Source organism: Silurus aristotelis (assembly GCF_946808225.1).
Source record: "Silurus aristotelis genome assembly, chromosome: 20".
Classification (NCBI taxonomy): Eukaryota; Metazoa; Chordata; class Actinopteri; order Siluriformes; family Siluridae; genus Silurus; species Silurus aristotelis.
This window is the reverse complement of record NC_139593.1, coordinates 14,879,127-14,895,963: the sequence shown is the minus strand read 5'-3', so window position 1 is coordinate 14,895,963 and position 16,837 is coordinate 14,879,127. Positions and strand designations below refer to the sequence as shown.

At 36.4% G+C, this 16,837-nt stretch overlaps 1 protein-coding gene across 2 annotated transcripts in view; it reads right to left on the bottom strand.

The window, feature by feature from the left end:
* Positions 1-11,308: 11,308 nt before the first annotated feature.
* The window catches only part of LOC310715767 (fibroblast growth factor 14-like), a 72,115-nt gene continuing 66,586 nt past the window's right edge, over positions 11,309-16,837 (bottom strand). For both annotated transcript variants that reach the window (XM_083522452.1, XM_083522453.1), the window contains exons 4-5: positions 14,244-14,442; positions 11,309-13,955 (exon numbers count right to left, since the gene is read on the bottom strand). In XM_083522452.1, the coding sequence (XP_083378578.1) occupies positions 13,819-13,955; positions 14,244-14,442 (336 nt within the window). In that variant the 3' untranslated portion in view covers positions 11,309-13,818. The remainder of the gene's footprint in view (positions 13,956-14,243; positions 14,443-16,837) is intronic.

The following is a 16,837-nucleotide window of genomic DNA, read 5'->3' as shown; positions in this document are numbered from 1 at the left end:
TGATGGTGGATGCTCAATCTCCTTAAAATTAGGCTATTTACTGTATCTCTGGTCACCTGGCAGGATGGCAAAAAAAGTCAGGAATTAAGTAATGATATGTGAAATGTGGGTATTATCTTGTCATGTGGTACTAGATGATACTGTAATAACTTTTCAAGACTTTAAAAAATATAGGACCTAACTTTTCATGAGCAGAGTTTCAAGAAAAAGGCCTTTGGTCAACAACCAGACCATCTGTCTAGGGTACATTTGTTTGTGGGCAATAAATGTTGTCAGCTTGGCAATCCAATGTGTTAAGATTAATAATAGATTTGTTAACTTTCACCTAATCAAGACCAGGTGAAAAGATCTGGTTTATATCGTCTCTAGATAATGTATGTAACCCTAGTAATCTGTCCAACGGAAAAGCACGACATCACTGGCAGGGAAGACTTGACTTGTGCAGGACCCAATTCCTTAATATGAGCAAGAACGACATCTCAATGCTGAGCCGCTGGGTGCTCTGATTGAGCTAATACCAGTTGTCGATATAGATTAGTATGCAGATGCCCTGGAGTCTCAGCTGAGCCAGAGCTGAATCCACACACATATTGGTAGGCTTTGGCCCCGAAAACAAACCTTAGGAAATGGAGGGATATGTGAAAATAAGTGCCCCTCAGATCTATTGTGACAAACCAGTCCTCTGACCTGATTTAGAACACAACCTGTTTGAGTGTGCATCTTGAACCTGAGTCTCAATAGAGAGCAGTTCAGCTGATGTAGATATAAAATGGGACACAGCCCCCCCACCCTTCTTGGAAACTTTGAAGTACCGGCTGTAGAACCCGGACTCTCTGTTGAACGTAAAGAACACCTCGATGGCCTGATTGCTCAGGAGAGTTTTTACTTCTTGTTCCATAACCAGAGCCTGCTTGGGCCCCACCAGAGTGGGACACAACACATTGAACAGGGTGTGGGTTGGACAGACGAGACCCGAAATGAATCGTATAGCTTCTCTCTACAGTGCTCAGGACCCACTGAGACAGGTTCGGCAGGTGTTTTAAAGCTGACAGATAGTCTCTTAAGGGAATCAGTCTCCCGAGACTGACCTCTGGTGTGCCTAGACCTGGGGCCTCCTGAGAGGTTGCGAGCCCCCCCATCTGCAAAATTCTTATGCGGAGGCTGAAGGGGGTACTTGCTGGAGATGAATGTGCCCTGAAGCACAATTTTTGGCAGGGTTAACAAGTCGATCCTCTGAGGGTGCTGTGGAGGAGCGGGCACTGTACACTGAGGTGCACATTGACCCACCCAGTGGAGACCCGATAAACCCCTGGCTGTCAAAATATTTTGGCTGAAGCCCTTCTATTATAGATGATGGTCTTCAGATCCATCAGCTCTTTGGACCTCAGCCTAGAGCGCCGCCCAGGACCCCTTTTTTCTGGAGGAGCATGAGTGGCAACGCTCCGTCTCTGAATTTGACAATGCCCAGCACTTATGCTAGGCTGAGGCTGTGGCTGGGGCTGCACCCGCTGAGAAGCCCCATAAGAGCGTAGATGGAGAAATTGCTAGAATGCTGCTGACTGTTTCTTGGCCTCCTGAAACTTGTCAGCAACCGTATTTACGGCCTTACCAAACAAGCTAGTTGGAACCACAGGGGCGTCCAGCAGAATGGCTCAAGGACACAGGTATCTCTCTGTGAAGACCAGGGTAGGCATAGACTCTAACCCTAGAGCGGCCAATGGCCCTAGCGGTACCCTGTGCATCTTGCATTTCAGATGCTCTCCTGCCTTTCTAGTGATGCTAATTGAAGACTCTAGCTTAAGTTGTTAAAAGATAAACTAATGTCTCTAACTTTCTGCAATGGCAAGAGTGCACTAGATTATGCTGGAGGAGTGCCAATTACCATATGAATGCAGCTACTTAGAAGCAAAACACAATGTGACTCAACTGATAACATTACATTGCAGTCATTTTTGTGAAAATCATAACTGGCATTAAGGAAATGCTTTTTTAAGCTGTATTCACACCGCAAGGCCAAGCACGGACAAGTCCTGATGGGTGTTTATTATTTGAGCTTATGTAATTAATGCTGTCTGGAAAGCAACTCAGTCAGTGCTACACTGATGAGGTACAGCTTAATTTTACATTTACACTTTGTTTTATATCTTAGCAGAGCTAAATTTTTTATTTTGTTTGTGTATACTATTCAATGCATCACAATTATTTTTCACCAAATTAAACCCAAAGTTTTCTGTAAATTTTAAATATGAAAAAGTCTTTAACAAGCTGACCAAAAAAGAATGTGAACAATATGGACAATATCATCTTTAATCATAATTAATGCTTCACAGTTTTAATAATGTATCCTATTCTGTTTTTGCAAGCCTTTGTTATGGATGACTGCTGCCTGTTCATTGATTGAGGCCATAAGTGGTATGTTGGTAGCGTGACTTGGATTTTTACAACTGCCTGTGATTTTGCTCTCCTGCGTCATGCTGGATCACCATGACAGCCAAAAGCTTCAGGCTCTGATTGATGGACGAATACAGCAACAGCCAGAGATACAAAAGATCTGTCCTCCAAAACAAAGAATTTCAACAGTACAGGGAATGAAAATATATTAAAATATCAAGGCATACAGTAACAGCACAATTAAAGTCATCTGTTTACAAAATACAATATGTACTTAAAATATAGTGAACAATGTAAAAACAATTATTATTTTAGAATTTTTATAAAGCTATATATCAGGGATGGCCCATGCATTTTACACATAGGCATTCAGTGGTGTCCTACTAGGATATGGTCAATTGGAGCACAATGAATCCTGTCATCCTGTCATCAATATGGGCATTCCATCAGGGAATCAGGGTAGAATTTTTTTTTTTTATTAAGTATATTCAGGTAGTCACTGGTCCTTATCTTTCAGGCTCATAATATTGCTAAACTTAAACAATTGAAGCAATCCCAGATCATAACACCTCTTACACACAGGCATGTATGCTAAGCACTAGGCATGATGGGTGCATGACTTTTCATTTTTTCTTTTTATTGCAAAAATTTGATTAACTAGATATATATATATTTTTAAATATGCTGTTTTGCGTACTTTAACTATAAAAAAAACCCTAATTCAAAACACATATTGGGTTTAACTATCTTTACATTTACATCTTTACTATTTTTACATTTTAAAGCTTATAGTGGCTGCTTGTTGAGGAGTGCATGGGGGATTTCTGTGTGCTTTTTCATGGTGTTTCACACATCTTACTTTGTCTCATCTAACCATGTCTTTTTTTTAATTCCATGCAGTTTCAGTTACCTGTTCATTCATCATTGTCATCTACTGCCCTCCTGGTCCCCTTGGAGATTGACACACTCCTCAGTACTTTTCCTTCTGACAGCACCCCTCTGACAGTGCTTGATGACTTCAACCTCCCATCTGACAAACTTCATCTTACATTCTGACTTTTCTGAATACCTTCTCCTTGACATTTAACAGCCACCCTCCCACACACAAGGGAGAAAATGTCCTGGACCTGGTTTTCACTCACCCGACCCGAGCTACAGACATGACTTCAAATTTCTAATCATCACCTGGTTTCCTTTACAATCACTCAGACCTTCTGCCAGACCTTCACTTCCCCCTCAACAATTACTACAGGACACAGCCAGGAATCCCCTACTTCTTTGTTGTCAAGCTTCTCAACCATAGCAGAAGACTAGCCACTGCAAATCATCCAATCTTGCAATCCCACCACCTGCCCTCTGGATCCAATCTTTTTAACTATGCTTCAGACCATCTCACAAGACCTCCTGTCTTTCATCTCAACAATCATCAATGGGTTTTTAACACCTGGCCATGTTCCAACTACCTTTAAGCAAGCAAGGGTTATTCCCATCTTGAAGAAACCTGCTCTAGATTTATCAGACATCAACAACTACAGATCACTTCTCTTCTTTCTTTCTAAATCTTTGGAATGCACTGTTTTTAACCAACTGTCTGTCTATCTCTCACAGAACAACCTCCATTACCCAAACCAGTCTCAAAGCGGCACATTTCATAGAGACGGCCATTTTGGCTGTCTCTGAGAAACTACATGTTGCTTGATCAGCCTTTCTTGTCTACTCTCATGAGCCTCTGTATCTGTGGAGCAGCATGAGAATGGTTTGCTTTCTACCTGGAAGGTCGCTCATACCAGGTAACATGAAGGGGGTCCACATCTGCCCCACACAGACTTTCCACTGGTGTCCCACAAGGCTCAGTATTTGGTCCCCTCCTTTTCTCCTTCCCCAACTCTTTCGGTCAAGTCATATCCTCACATGGGTTTTCTTACCACTGCTATGCTGATGACACATCTTTTTTTTCCATCCTTTAGATAGCTTAGCTACCTCTCGGATCTCGGCATGCTTGGTGGACATATCTTTATGGATGAGTAGTCATCAACTAAAACTCAAACCCAGCAATGACTGCTGGTCATCCCAGGTTATTCATCTAAAGGTCAAGGTCTCCGAATAACTCTTCATAACTCCTTCTCCTTCTGCTCTCCCATTTAGCCACTGCTCACAACCTTGACTATGGACAATCAACTGTCCTTCTCCTCACATTTCACTAATGTGGCTTGTTCTTGTTGTTCTCTTCTCTACAACATCCGAAGGATTCAACCGTTTCTTTCCACACAGGCTGCTTGTTCAGTCTCTTGTCATTTCAAGACTGGACTACTGCAACTCTCTTCTGGCAGGTCTACCTCTGAACACTATTCCTCTACTGCAAATAATCCAAAATGCAGCTACCTGACTTGTGTTCAAACTGCCCTAATTCTCCCACACCACACCACACCACCGCTGCTAACACTTTCCAAGTTTGCTTTGTTAAAAAAAAAAAAAAAAAGAGTTGTAGACTGATTTATCTTAAATTGTAATATAGTGTACCTGTCTGGATCATTCATTGCTAGTGACTTAAAGCACTTTTGTGTGTCACTCTGGACAAGGGTGCAGCTAAATGCTGCAAATGTAAATGTAATGCTGTTTCTTTCTGTAAAAATAAAATAAAATAAATAAATAAAGCATTTGAGTATGCAAGGTGTAAATTGTTCAACCCTTGTATTGTATTTAATAATTGCAGATGGCAAGTTGACAACTATGCTTTAAAAATACACAGACTTGTAAATATATAAGCATATAATTATAATATAAGAATATAATTAATTTAATTTTGTATAATAATTGATTGATATATGCATAAATTGGAATGTAATAGCATTGGAACGTACTAAAGCCACAGTAAACCAGGTATGAAAACAAATACTGTAAGTTACTGTTAAAAAATACTGCATTGGTGTACAAATGCATAAGCAATAGCTAAAAACCACAACAGTAACTGAAAATGTAACCGTTTACTGCTGCTGTTTTTTGTTTCTCTTAGATTTAGTGTTACCGATACACGATTTTAATTGAATCCATCATGTCGTGAGCAAGCTGATGCTCATGAGTCATGACAGAACAGATCCAGTGCGATTGTCCCAAAGTTAGCAAACAAACAGTTAACACAATAGCACTTTATTTAACTGGACCATTATTACATTATAACTGTGAGGATTATACTGTTTTTGCTCACCAGTGTGCTTTGACCTGTACTCTTCACCATATGCAATCGGCTGTGCTATCTTGTCGTCCTGCTTATATATATATATATATATATATATATATATATATATATATATATATATATATATATATATATATATATATATATATATATATATATATATATATATTTATATTTATATATATATATATATATATATATATATATATATATATATATATATATATATATATATATTAAATTATACACAAAAGTGTTATGGGAAAGAGTAGTGGAAGCCACGCTGAGAGAAGAGATGACCATCTGTGAGCAACAATATGGTTTCATGCCGAGGAAGGGCACTATGAATGCAATATTTGCTTTGAGAATGTTGATAGAGAAGTATAGAGTAGGTCAGATAGAGTTGAATTGTGTTTTTGTGGATTTAGAGAAAGCGTATGACAGGGTGCCGAGTGAGGAGTATTGAATGAGAAGGTCAGGTGTTTTAGAGAAGGATGTGAGGCTGGTGCAGGACATGTATAAGAACAGTTTGACAGCAGTGAATTGTGCAGTAGGAATGACAGACTGGTTGAAGGTGGAGTTTGGATTGCATCAAGGATCGGCTCTGAACCCTTTCCTGTTTGCAGTGGTGATGGACAGGTTGACGGACGAGGTCAGACAGTAGTCTCCATGGACTATAATAATACTTTTATTTGTGGTGAGAGTAGGGTGTAGGTAAAAACAGAGCCTGGAGAGGTGGAGGTACGTGCTGGAGAGAAGGGGAATGAAAGTGAGTAGGAGTAAGACAGATGTATGTGAATGAGAGAGGGGACAGTGGAGTGGTGCGGTTGCAGGGAGAAGAGATGGTGAAGGTAGATGAGTTAAGTACTGGGGTCAACAGTGCAAAGTAATGGAGAGTGTGTTAGAAAAGTGAAGAAAAAACAGTGCTGGCAGGGTGGAGTGGGTGAAGAAGAGTGGCAGGAGTGAAAGGGAATACTATGCTGTATGGTTTAGAGACAGTGGCATTAACTAAAAGAGCTGAAGATGTTGAGGTTTTTGTTGGGAGTGATGAGGATGGACAGGATTAACAACAAGTTTATAAAAGGGACCGCGCATGTAGAACGTTTTGGGGACAAAGTGAGGGGGGTGAGATTGAGACGGTTTGGACATGTGCAGAGGGACATTGGGTATATTGGTAGAAGAATGCTGAGGATGGAGCCACCAGGAAAAATTAAAATTGGAAGGCCAAGGAGGAGGTTTATGGATGTGGTGATGGAAGACATGCAGGTAGTTTTTTTGAAAGAAAATAAAGTTAACAGACAGTGTGCGCTCTCTGCCATGTCATCTCTCTTTACAAATGCATAAATAAAACAGCCTGAACATCAGTGAATATTTGCCTCACAGACATAATAAATATATGTATAGACAGCTTGAAATGTCTTTTACATAAACCACATTCACATCGAATAAAAATATTCTCTGATTATGTAATCAGTATGATTACATAAATCAGTATGATTTATACTATTAATCCCATAAAACCATACCATAAATCTTCGGTATCACTTCATTAACTGTCCGTGTGGAAACATAGCAAAGGTTCCGGTTGGTGTCCTGATGATTTACGTAATTTAAACCACTATTATTACTTTTTAATAATTTTATTTTATTTATTGATTTTTTATCTTAATGCTCTATGATGTGTTTGGTTTCACTAATAATAAACATAAATTTGCATAAAGCATCCATATTTCTCCATGTCCATGTTGCTTAGCGTAATAATACATTTGGAACAGATAGAAATGTGCGATTAAGTTGCGATTATATATTTTAAGCGATTGACAGCCCTAATATCAATTTGATGTGAGGTCCATTTACCAGCATGAGACTAAAACAGGTAGTAGTAATAAATACTTTTTACTTAAGTACATGTCTGAGCCCAAACTTCTTTACTTTAACTTGAGTAAAAAAGTATAATCAGTACTTCAACTTTTCCCCGAGTATTTTAAAACATGAGTATCTGTACTTCTACTTAAGAAAAGGATGTGTGTACTTTTGCCACCTCTGGTCTTACCAAATGCTATGCAAGAAAATAATTTTCTATTATTCTGCTGGTTCCAGTTCCTTAGCCTTTTTTTTTTTTTTAGCTTAACCTGTTGTTCCTTCTCAGTGTTGGGGAATTTATTATTTTATTTTTTTATTTTTAATAAAAGTTCTGCATTTACCTTTCCCTCTTAAAGCTGTTCATTGTGACACATGATCTGTAGAGCTCAATCAGAGTGACCATTAGGTTCTTACTCATCTCTCTTACAATGGATGGTTCAGTTGCATGAGTTGTGTATAATGACCCAGGTAAAGGGTAGCTTTAAGTATTTTACCTTATATATTTCCTACTATTGCTGTTAATCCTTAATATATTCAGACCAGCGGGGAGGAGGATTCACTGCAGGACTCCAAGAGAAATATTATTCTCTCTAAAATGAAAATGAAAATCGAGTGCGTCCATATGTTTCTTTTCAGAATTTTTGCAGACCCTGCAAAATATATGCGAATGTAATCCTTACCCACATAGGAAAAAAGCAAAGCATCACACTAAATCGAAGAAAAAATGCCTCTGGCTAAATTATGAGTATTATGAGGAATTTCTATGTTAAATATGAGCAGATGGACCTCAGATTCATATTTTTCACCTTGAACCTAAATCATGAACAGTTAACAACCATTAAGATGGCTTTTGATTGTAATTATAATGAACAGTTTGCTACACTGGCGTAGGACTATTAATTGGCATGAACTATTCTGCACTCAAATGTCTATCATTGAACAATTATTTAATTAACTGAACATGAATGATCAGACTATAACAAATAAATATTTGGTGTCTTTGGACGGGTTCCTATTTAATTTTTTCCTTATGCCGTGCTTATTAGGGATACATTCATAGGGACTAATCTATGAATTTTAAATTAATATTAATGATCGTTTTATTTCTGTGAAGCTGCTATGATGCAATGGCCAGTGTTAAACGTGCTACACAAATAAAACTATAACTGTAATGAAATGCAATGGATGTCAGAGCTTGTATGTGGATATGAGTAAAAGGAAATGTCCCTTCAACTTAACTGCTTGAACTTTGTCTCGTGCCATATGTCAGTTCGTACACAGTACAAAAAAAAGGAAGTCGAACTGTTCAGAGGTTGTTATCCCACTAACACTGATTTTTGTGAGTTTTTTCTGCAAGCCTTTGTTTTTATAAATTTAACATAAAAGTTGGATGTTCAATAGTTCTTTGCTGAAAACATTTGCTTGGAGAAAACAAATGATTCGATAGTCTCACATTTGATTCAGTCCAGAGGTAAATTTAATAGATAAGTTAAATAGTGGGAGAGATGCGCAGTATCAACAGTCTTGATTAGGAATGTTGATATTACAATAGCTACATGAAAAAAGATGGGACTATGTTGACAATGACTAGTATTGCATCAATTGCTGTCATATTACTTTGCATCATCGCTATTACATAACTTCAGAGTTTCGAGTTTGATCCCAAGCTTCAGAAGTTGTGTGGTGGTTAATTTAATTTCAAATTTTTAAATATACATAGTAATGTTCGCTATACAAATAAAAAACTTTGTTAAATAAAATGTTACCACTTCAACAATAGTTCACACTCAATCTGACAGAAAGAATGTTTGAATAGAAATTAGCACCCCCTGTCTGTTTGAGGCAGAACTGCACAAAACCTCCAAAAATACCTATAATAATAAGTACTTATTTAATAATGAATAAATCAGATTACTTGTAACAAGTTTACATAGTAGATTAGTTATAAAAAGACGAGTCAGGAAAGAATTTTCAATTAAGGAACATTCTTACAAATAATAATGTAATGAATATAATCAGATAACAAGGTACTTAGTATTAAGAACGTTATAGGAAACTCCCTGTTTAGCCTTTTGTGTCTGTCTGTGTGAATGTAAGAGCATGAGTGCAAGTAAATAGATTTGCAAAAATCCATATGTACCCAACATCTTTTTTTCCTAAAAATCTATATTCATTCCATGTCAGCTATATGGTTTCCACTTTCATATTTATATTTTATTTATTTGTTTTTAGAAGTCCCAAAAATGCATTCTCAGTTAGTGTAATGAATGTGAAAGCTTGCTGCGCACTGCTGTTAAACGCTGATGAACTGAATTGTTTTGCATTAAAAAGTAGAAAAATAAGACTGAGATGTTTTTGTTTGCAATAAAAAAAATAATACAGCTTGCCTTTGTTTCCTGCATGTAATTAAGTTATTTCTCACAGTTCTTTGACATACGTCAGAAATATTATAAATACTCTAAGGTACACAGTAGTTCGTGTTTTTTATTGTTTTTTTGTTGTTGACTCGAGCACGAGTCATGGAAATCTGGGGGAGAAGGGTCTTGGAGGACCTGCTACAGTTCTTCTGCAGACTTTGAGTGGTTTGAATGATTCCTGTCCCTGTCATCTCAGTCTATTATTAAATATGTGATTTTCCTTATAGGCACACAAAATGTCGTCTGTAAAATTCATTCATTAATCTTCGAAATACCGCTGATACCTCTGATACTGCTGATACTGGAGAAGGCTGTAGAGAATAACCACCAAGCCCAGAAACACTTAATGCAAGTCAATCTTGAATCTTATTTAAATAACAAAGGTTATATATTGCTATAGAAGGAATTAATGGCTTCAGGATTCTCTTTTGTTTTGTAATTGTGCGTGGGTTGACTCTGAGCTTGCTCTGTCCCGTGTGACAAGTTGATAGGCTTGTTGTTAATACTCACACTTATTGTATTATATGTAAATCTATGAATGATGTATGTGTTGTTGTGTTTACTGGTAGTAGGGGTGTGGTTGCCATTTGTGTTGGGTGTGGGTTTCTTCCTTTTCTTTTAGGTAGGGAGCTCAGGAAAGTTGTTTGTTTTTATTTTTGTGTTTTCTTTTGTGTTTCCTAAAATGAGTGTTTTGTTTCATTTTGGCCTGGGTCCACCCTGAAGCTTGCCCCAGTGTTTGCATTTAAATATTCCAATACATACCTCCTGTTTTATGCTATTCCAGTGTTTGTGCTCTATTTCTATATCGATCAGGATACCATACCTCACACTGTGCAGCCCAGTGCTAGACAGAGTTGTAACCCTTTACACTGTTCTTCACTAAAACTTAAATGTCAATTCTAAAGTTGATTTGATTAATACAAATTAGTTGAAAAATATATACTGATATACTCTATGGCTAAAAGTATGTACCCTGACCATCACAATCATATCTTCTTCCCAATGTTTGTTTGCTACAAAGTTACAAATACACAATTTTATAGGATGTATTTGGATGCTGTAGCATTACAATTTGCCTTCACCGGAAGTACGATCCCTGAACCTGAGTACCCTGCACCCTAGATCTTCTCACCTAAAATCAGTGCCTCAGTACCACACTAATGCACTATTGACTAAACAGGCAAATGCCTACCACCAAGTCTAGTTAAACAGGTCACCAAAAGGGGGTATTAATGTGGAGAAGGCTATTCAAAGTGCACATATGGGTGTGATGGTCAAATTCACCAACATTTGGCCATGTAGTGTAGCTAAAATATAAGGAATTAAATAAGCACCCTAAATTGCCTTTATAAGGTCTGAAGCAATGTCATTCATATTAACAATCTTCACCATTTATTCAGAAGTCAGTAAAATTTGCAGGCCAGGCATCCTAAAAAATGTGTAAATTTATATAAATGTTTTATTCAATGTTATTTCTGTGTATACAATGAATTGACAAACGATACATTGCAGACTCTTTTGCATATATGTACTGTATGTAAAGTTTAGTGGTAAATATCAACAACTGTCTTGACACATATAGCCTACAACATGCTGGTCTTCAGTCTTCCTTCTTTATTATCATGCAACAGGTGAAATATATGGTTAATTGTGGATGAAAACTTCAGAAAAAATAAAAGCATTAAAAGAGGGGGAAAGAAACAGATATCGTCCCACTGTTCATATTTTCAACACATATAAAAGACAAACAAAGGAAAGTCATCTTCAGGAGTAAATGTCAACTTAAAATGGGACATGGGATTGTACAAGTACGAGTGAAGAAACAAATATGTGTGAAATGGGGACGGTACACCATCAGGAGATATATCAATGAAAAATTAAAACTGTACACCTTGTAATTAAAAATAAATCAATCCAATATTTCATGTAACCAGGTCAAAGTGGTCAGCCGAGCAAGAAAAAATCAGTTAGTAAGCCTAGAAAAAAAAGAAGGAAAAAAAAAGCATAAGCTAGACTGAAATTTTCAGTAATCTTTCCAGGTGACATTGAGAGACATTTTACACTTTTGGACAATTTAGGAAATTGCATTCATTAAACAGTTGATAAACTAATACAAATGTAACCTATGATTGGTTTTTATTGTTCGTGTTTGAAAATTAGAAATAGCAGTTTCCCTGGAAATCACCATTTTGTGTGTGTGTGTGTGTGTGTGTGTACATGTATATATATATATGTACACACACACATACATACAATTTTCATAAACCAAAAAATAAAAAAATAAAAACAGTGAGAAGGAATTTTTCAATTCTCTTGAAAAGAATGGATCTGCAATACAATTGAACATTATATATAATACTATATTTGCTTTTGAAGAAAGAAAACCTTTTTATTTATGGCAGATTACAACGCATTTGCAGTTAAATAGAAATAATTATGAATAATGTTCAATATTCTTGAAATGTCTAAAATGTATAAACAGCATTTACTGATGCACAGTGATTTTCCATATACTTTTATTTTAAACTCTATAAGAGAAACCTCACCAGTAAAAAAGAAGCTAAACAAAACAACATAAATGCTCTGTCAAACATAATATTTTTCCCTTATGGTATGTGATCACCATTTCAAGTGATCAAGTGGAATGATACATTAATCTGTAATGAAAAATAATGTGTATATAGTAATGATTTTAATCCTAACATGACTATAATAAACACAGAATTTTGTTTCCAGCTACGCACCAAATGCATACCACTTTTAGTCTTATATTCACGTTTGCTACTATAATGGCAAAGGGAATACCAAATACATTTTTACCATTATTGTGTGCAACCTGTGTGACCATACTGACATACACCCATTCATCATCATTTACATCATCATTCATATACACCTGGTGGACTTTAGGACTTGGGTGTACTAAAGTCAGTAAAAAAAAACAAAAAAAAAAACAATAAAAGGACAAAACTATGTTGACTTCAGACAATCAAAATTCCTTAAAAAAAAAAAAATGTTATCTGAGAGTCATGAAAGTGAGCTGAGGCATATTGAGGGTATCTGTGATATGTATACTCTTCCCTTGTGAGGATTTATATCCACCCTGAATGCCTAAAGGCATGATTATCAATGCCATCACTCTTAACTGGTCACAGATTAAAACCTAGTGCAATTAATTGCCATTCTATCAGTCATTCTTTCGAGCAAACTAAAAGGAAGAAATAAATCCCAAGCACCAGTTCTTGGCAACTAATTTGGCAGCTCCACACTGCCTCTACCATTTTACTGTTTTATAAACACATCTATTTCATGTTACATAATTTTTTTTTCTTATATTTTCCCCATTTCAGTTATCTTTCTACCAATCCAGACAGTATTCATGGAAATGAATGATAAGAGTTACAGAAAAGAACATACAAAAAGGGGCCAACAAGAAAGAAAAAAGACTGCAACAACAACAGATTTAATTTGTATTCGTACAGCAATCAATCAAGACAAATGCTGGTGAATTGTGGTCTTCTGCAAAACCACAATAACATGAAAGGTCCAACTGAAAACTGGCTAGCTGTCAGCACATAAAGCTACCAGACAAGGCAGATGAAAATATGTCATTTTCACAGAGGATTGTCACAGGAATAAAGGTATAACAGAAAGAAAACATGTTCCATATCACATCGGACATTCCAGTGACAGTCTCTTAATGTTTAGCGTCCAGTGGCCCCCTTTCCCTCCTCAGTGATTTTCTCTACACTCTCACAGTCTTTTTGTGCAATACACCCATGTCCTTTGACCACAACCACCCCTTGATTCATTTGTTCCAGTGAATAAACACTACAGGAGGGAGATTTTTCTTTTTAGGTTTTTTTTTTTCCTTTTACAAGCCAAAGACACAAATGTGTGAAGTAGCACATGTGGAGAGTCTGTCCAAAGCGGAGGGGAAGGGGAGTAGGGCTATGTCTCCTTGTCAGGTTTGCTAACAGGTTTGCCACCATTCATGACCACTGGCTCTGTGCTTTTGCTTGGGGGAACTCCAGCCTTTGGGACTGCTTCACCAACGTCGTGCAAGGACGGCTCACGATACATGGCAACTGTTGATGACAGAGAATATAGAGATTGTTAAGAAGAGAAAAGCAGCTCTTACTTTTGGCAAAGTCGGGCTGGGAATAATTAAGTGAAATTGAGCTGTACAGTATCAAAAAGTATTCCCAAAGTGATTATTACAGTGATTATATACAATTACATGCAATTTTACACTTTATTACTTCCAAAGCTATTTCAAGTTTAAATATTTATATTGAATTATATAGAACTAACTAACTAAATCAGACCAGATCGAAGCAATATAAAACAGTCAAGAACAACCCAAACATGTTTACCTTCAATGGGCTTAGGTAGAAAATGTGCAGCTGGTTTTGTCTTTTTCACTCGGTTCCCCTTCATTGGCTGGCCCTCTTTATTGAGGCCCAGGAACCAGGCCCGACCTGACTCTTGCTGTCTGTAGAGCATGGATGAATAAATGACGTAGTAGTTCTCAAAAACTGACTCTTTGAACTTGCATTCTGGTGTGAAAAGTTCCTGTAAGACGAAGTAAAAAATATACAGCACACAATGTAAGTCACCTTAGTCTGGAGGGCATCGTGAACACATATTTTGACAGTCAAAAAATATCTCCAAATGAGTTCTCAATGTGAGTTCACTTTGTGTTGCCACAAAAAGTAAAGGAATTAGATGACTAAAAACATTCACGCATGTTTGATGAAGCATCACATACATACCCATATAGTATAACATTGTATGTCTAGTGCTACACTTGACAAGTAGTGTATAAATATGGGTAATAATTATCCATTTTTATAAACAACTGTATTGTTGCACATGCCAGAGAGAGAATAGGAGAGAGAAAGAAAGAGTGGGAGAAAGTGAGAGAAAGAATGTGATGCCCGCATCTCAATTCTTGTAAAAAGGTTCCCACAAAAGTATGAGGACATGCATTACTGAAACGCTCCCAAGGTACCATAATCAGCTTCAACAAAGGCACCAAGCAATTTGGGAAAGTTGCCTTCAAATAAAATTGCACCTATACATGATTGGAATGAAAGCCTCAGCAGGTTGGTACATGCTTCACAGCACAATATTGCCAAGTCCTTTAAAGCAAGCAATTAATGAAAACACACACACACACACACACACACACACACACACACACACACACACACACACACACACACACACACACACACACACACATAAAGCGCTAACTACTATCATCTCACCTTGACCATGATGAAATGCTATTCAAAACAACAGTCTAGTAATTATTATGAGGCTTATCCTAGACAAAATGATACAAAACAATCAAAGAATGACTCCTTTCAGTGTGTGCAGCAGATTCTATACTGATCATCAAAACATACTTAATCAACAAGGTTAATCAAGGTGAGAATTATTTTCATCTTGACGAAAACGAAAGAGGGAAAAAACTGTATTTATTTCTTACTGATATAGCAGCTGGATCTGTGCAGAAGGTTTTGCTAAACATGGGAGCCACTATGGACACATTATTTCGAAACACTATTTAATGCAGTTTTTATGCAGTTGTTATTGTACAGTTTGTAGAATTCAGTGAGCAAAACACATAATGAGTGTTAGTTGGCATTTATTTAATTGCATCACAGCCAGAATGTAAATTAGCAGAGGCTTTTTAAGATGCACATACATCCATAATTAAGGGTAGGCATTCATCTAGACCTCTCTCTTTGGGGGATTTTACTTCTATTGTGTTTGCCAACATAGCAACTTATAGTTAAGCTCTGACGCACATGAATGTGATTTTCATACCTCTTAAATTTAAAACTTACTTAATTTAACCATACAGTATTGCTTCCCTAAGATAGATGTGTATAGTTTGAAATTGTAAGCCCGGGAAAAATAAGCTAATAATGTAAAAAAACAAAAAAAAAAAAAAACAACAACAACCTTGCTAGATCAAGTGGTAAGCAATTCTAATGGAAAATGTCACCTTTTCACTGAACATTCCCAAGGGATATTGTCCTTTCCTCACCCAGTGAAGGGAGTGCTCAGCACAACTGTGATAATAACCCTGTGGAATTGTGGGGAGGTAAACAAATAAAATACAAGAAAGCTAGAAAGGCTGAGGGCCAAATTGAATGCATCTGAGTGGTATCATAAAAGTTTAAATACTTAGAGGGCATTCTCTGCAGCCTTTTAATTTTTCAAAGGGGAGGGATGTACTTTTTATGCATCAAAAACTAGGATGATGGCAAGCTTTCAAAACAGAGTTAGCTTTTGGCTTACGCATTACAAACATACATGGAGAAAGAACAGTAAAAAGTAAAAAGAGCTTTCAGAGATGCTAAGGAAAATCTTTCACCCACTGCTGTGTAGTTCAGGCATGAATGTAGACTGAAAATCCTCAATACTGATTAAGACTAGCTAAAACTAATTAGTAGATGCTATATATATATATATATATATATATATATATATATATATATATATATATATATATATATATATATATATATAATTTATTATTATATATATTTGCCATCATTACACACCATCACATTTGATTCCCTCACAGACCTTAGTTGAAACACATAAAAAATACAATGCATTTAGTTTTTTAATAAAGTGAGAAAAAGAACATTTTATCATTTGCACAGTATTTTGGAATAATTATAAAAAACATAATGAATAATAATTTGTTTGTTAATTGGTTAAATAATGCTGGTGGGGAAAATATTCTCAAAGAAAAGAAATCCTAATATTTATTTTATTTTCATTTCATTATTTTCATTTTTTATTAGGTATTTTGGGGGTACACTTTCATATGGCAACACTGTGCAACAATGGATTACACAGTAAATATTTAATACACATTAAACTCTTTTTGAAACCAGGGGTTCTGTTATTTTATTTATTTATTTTTACTTTTAAACTATTCTAT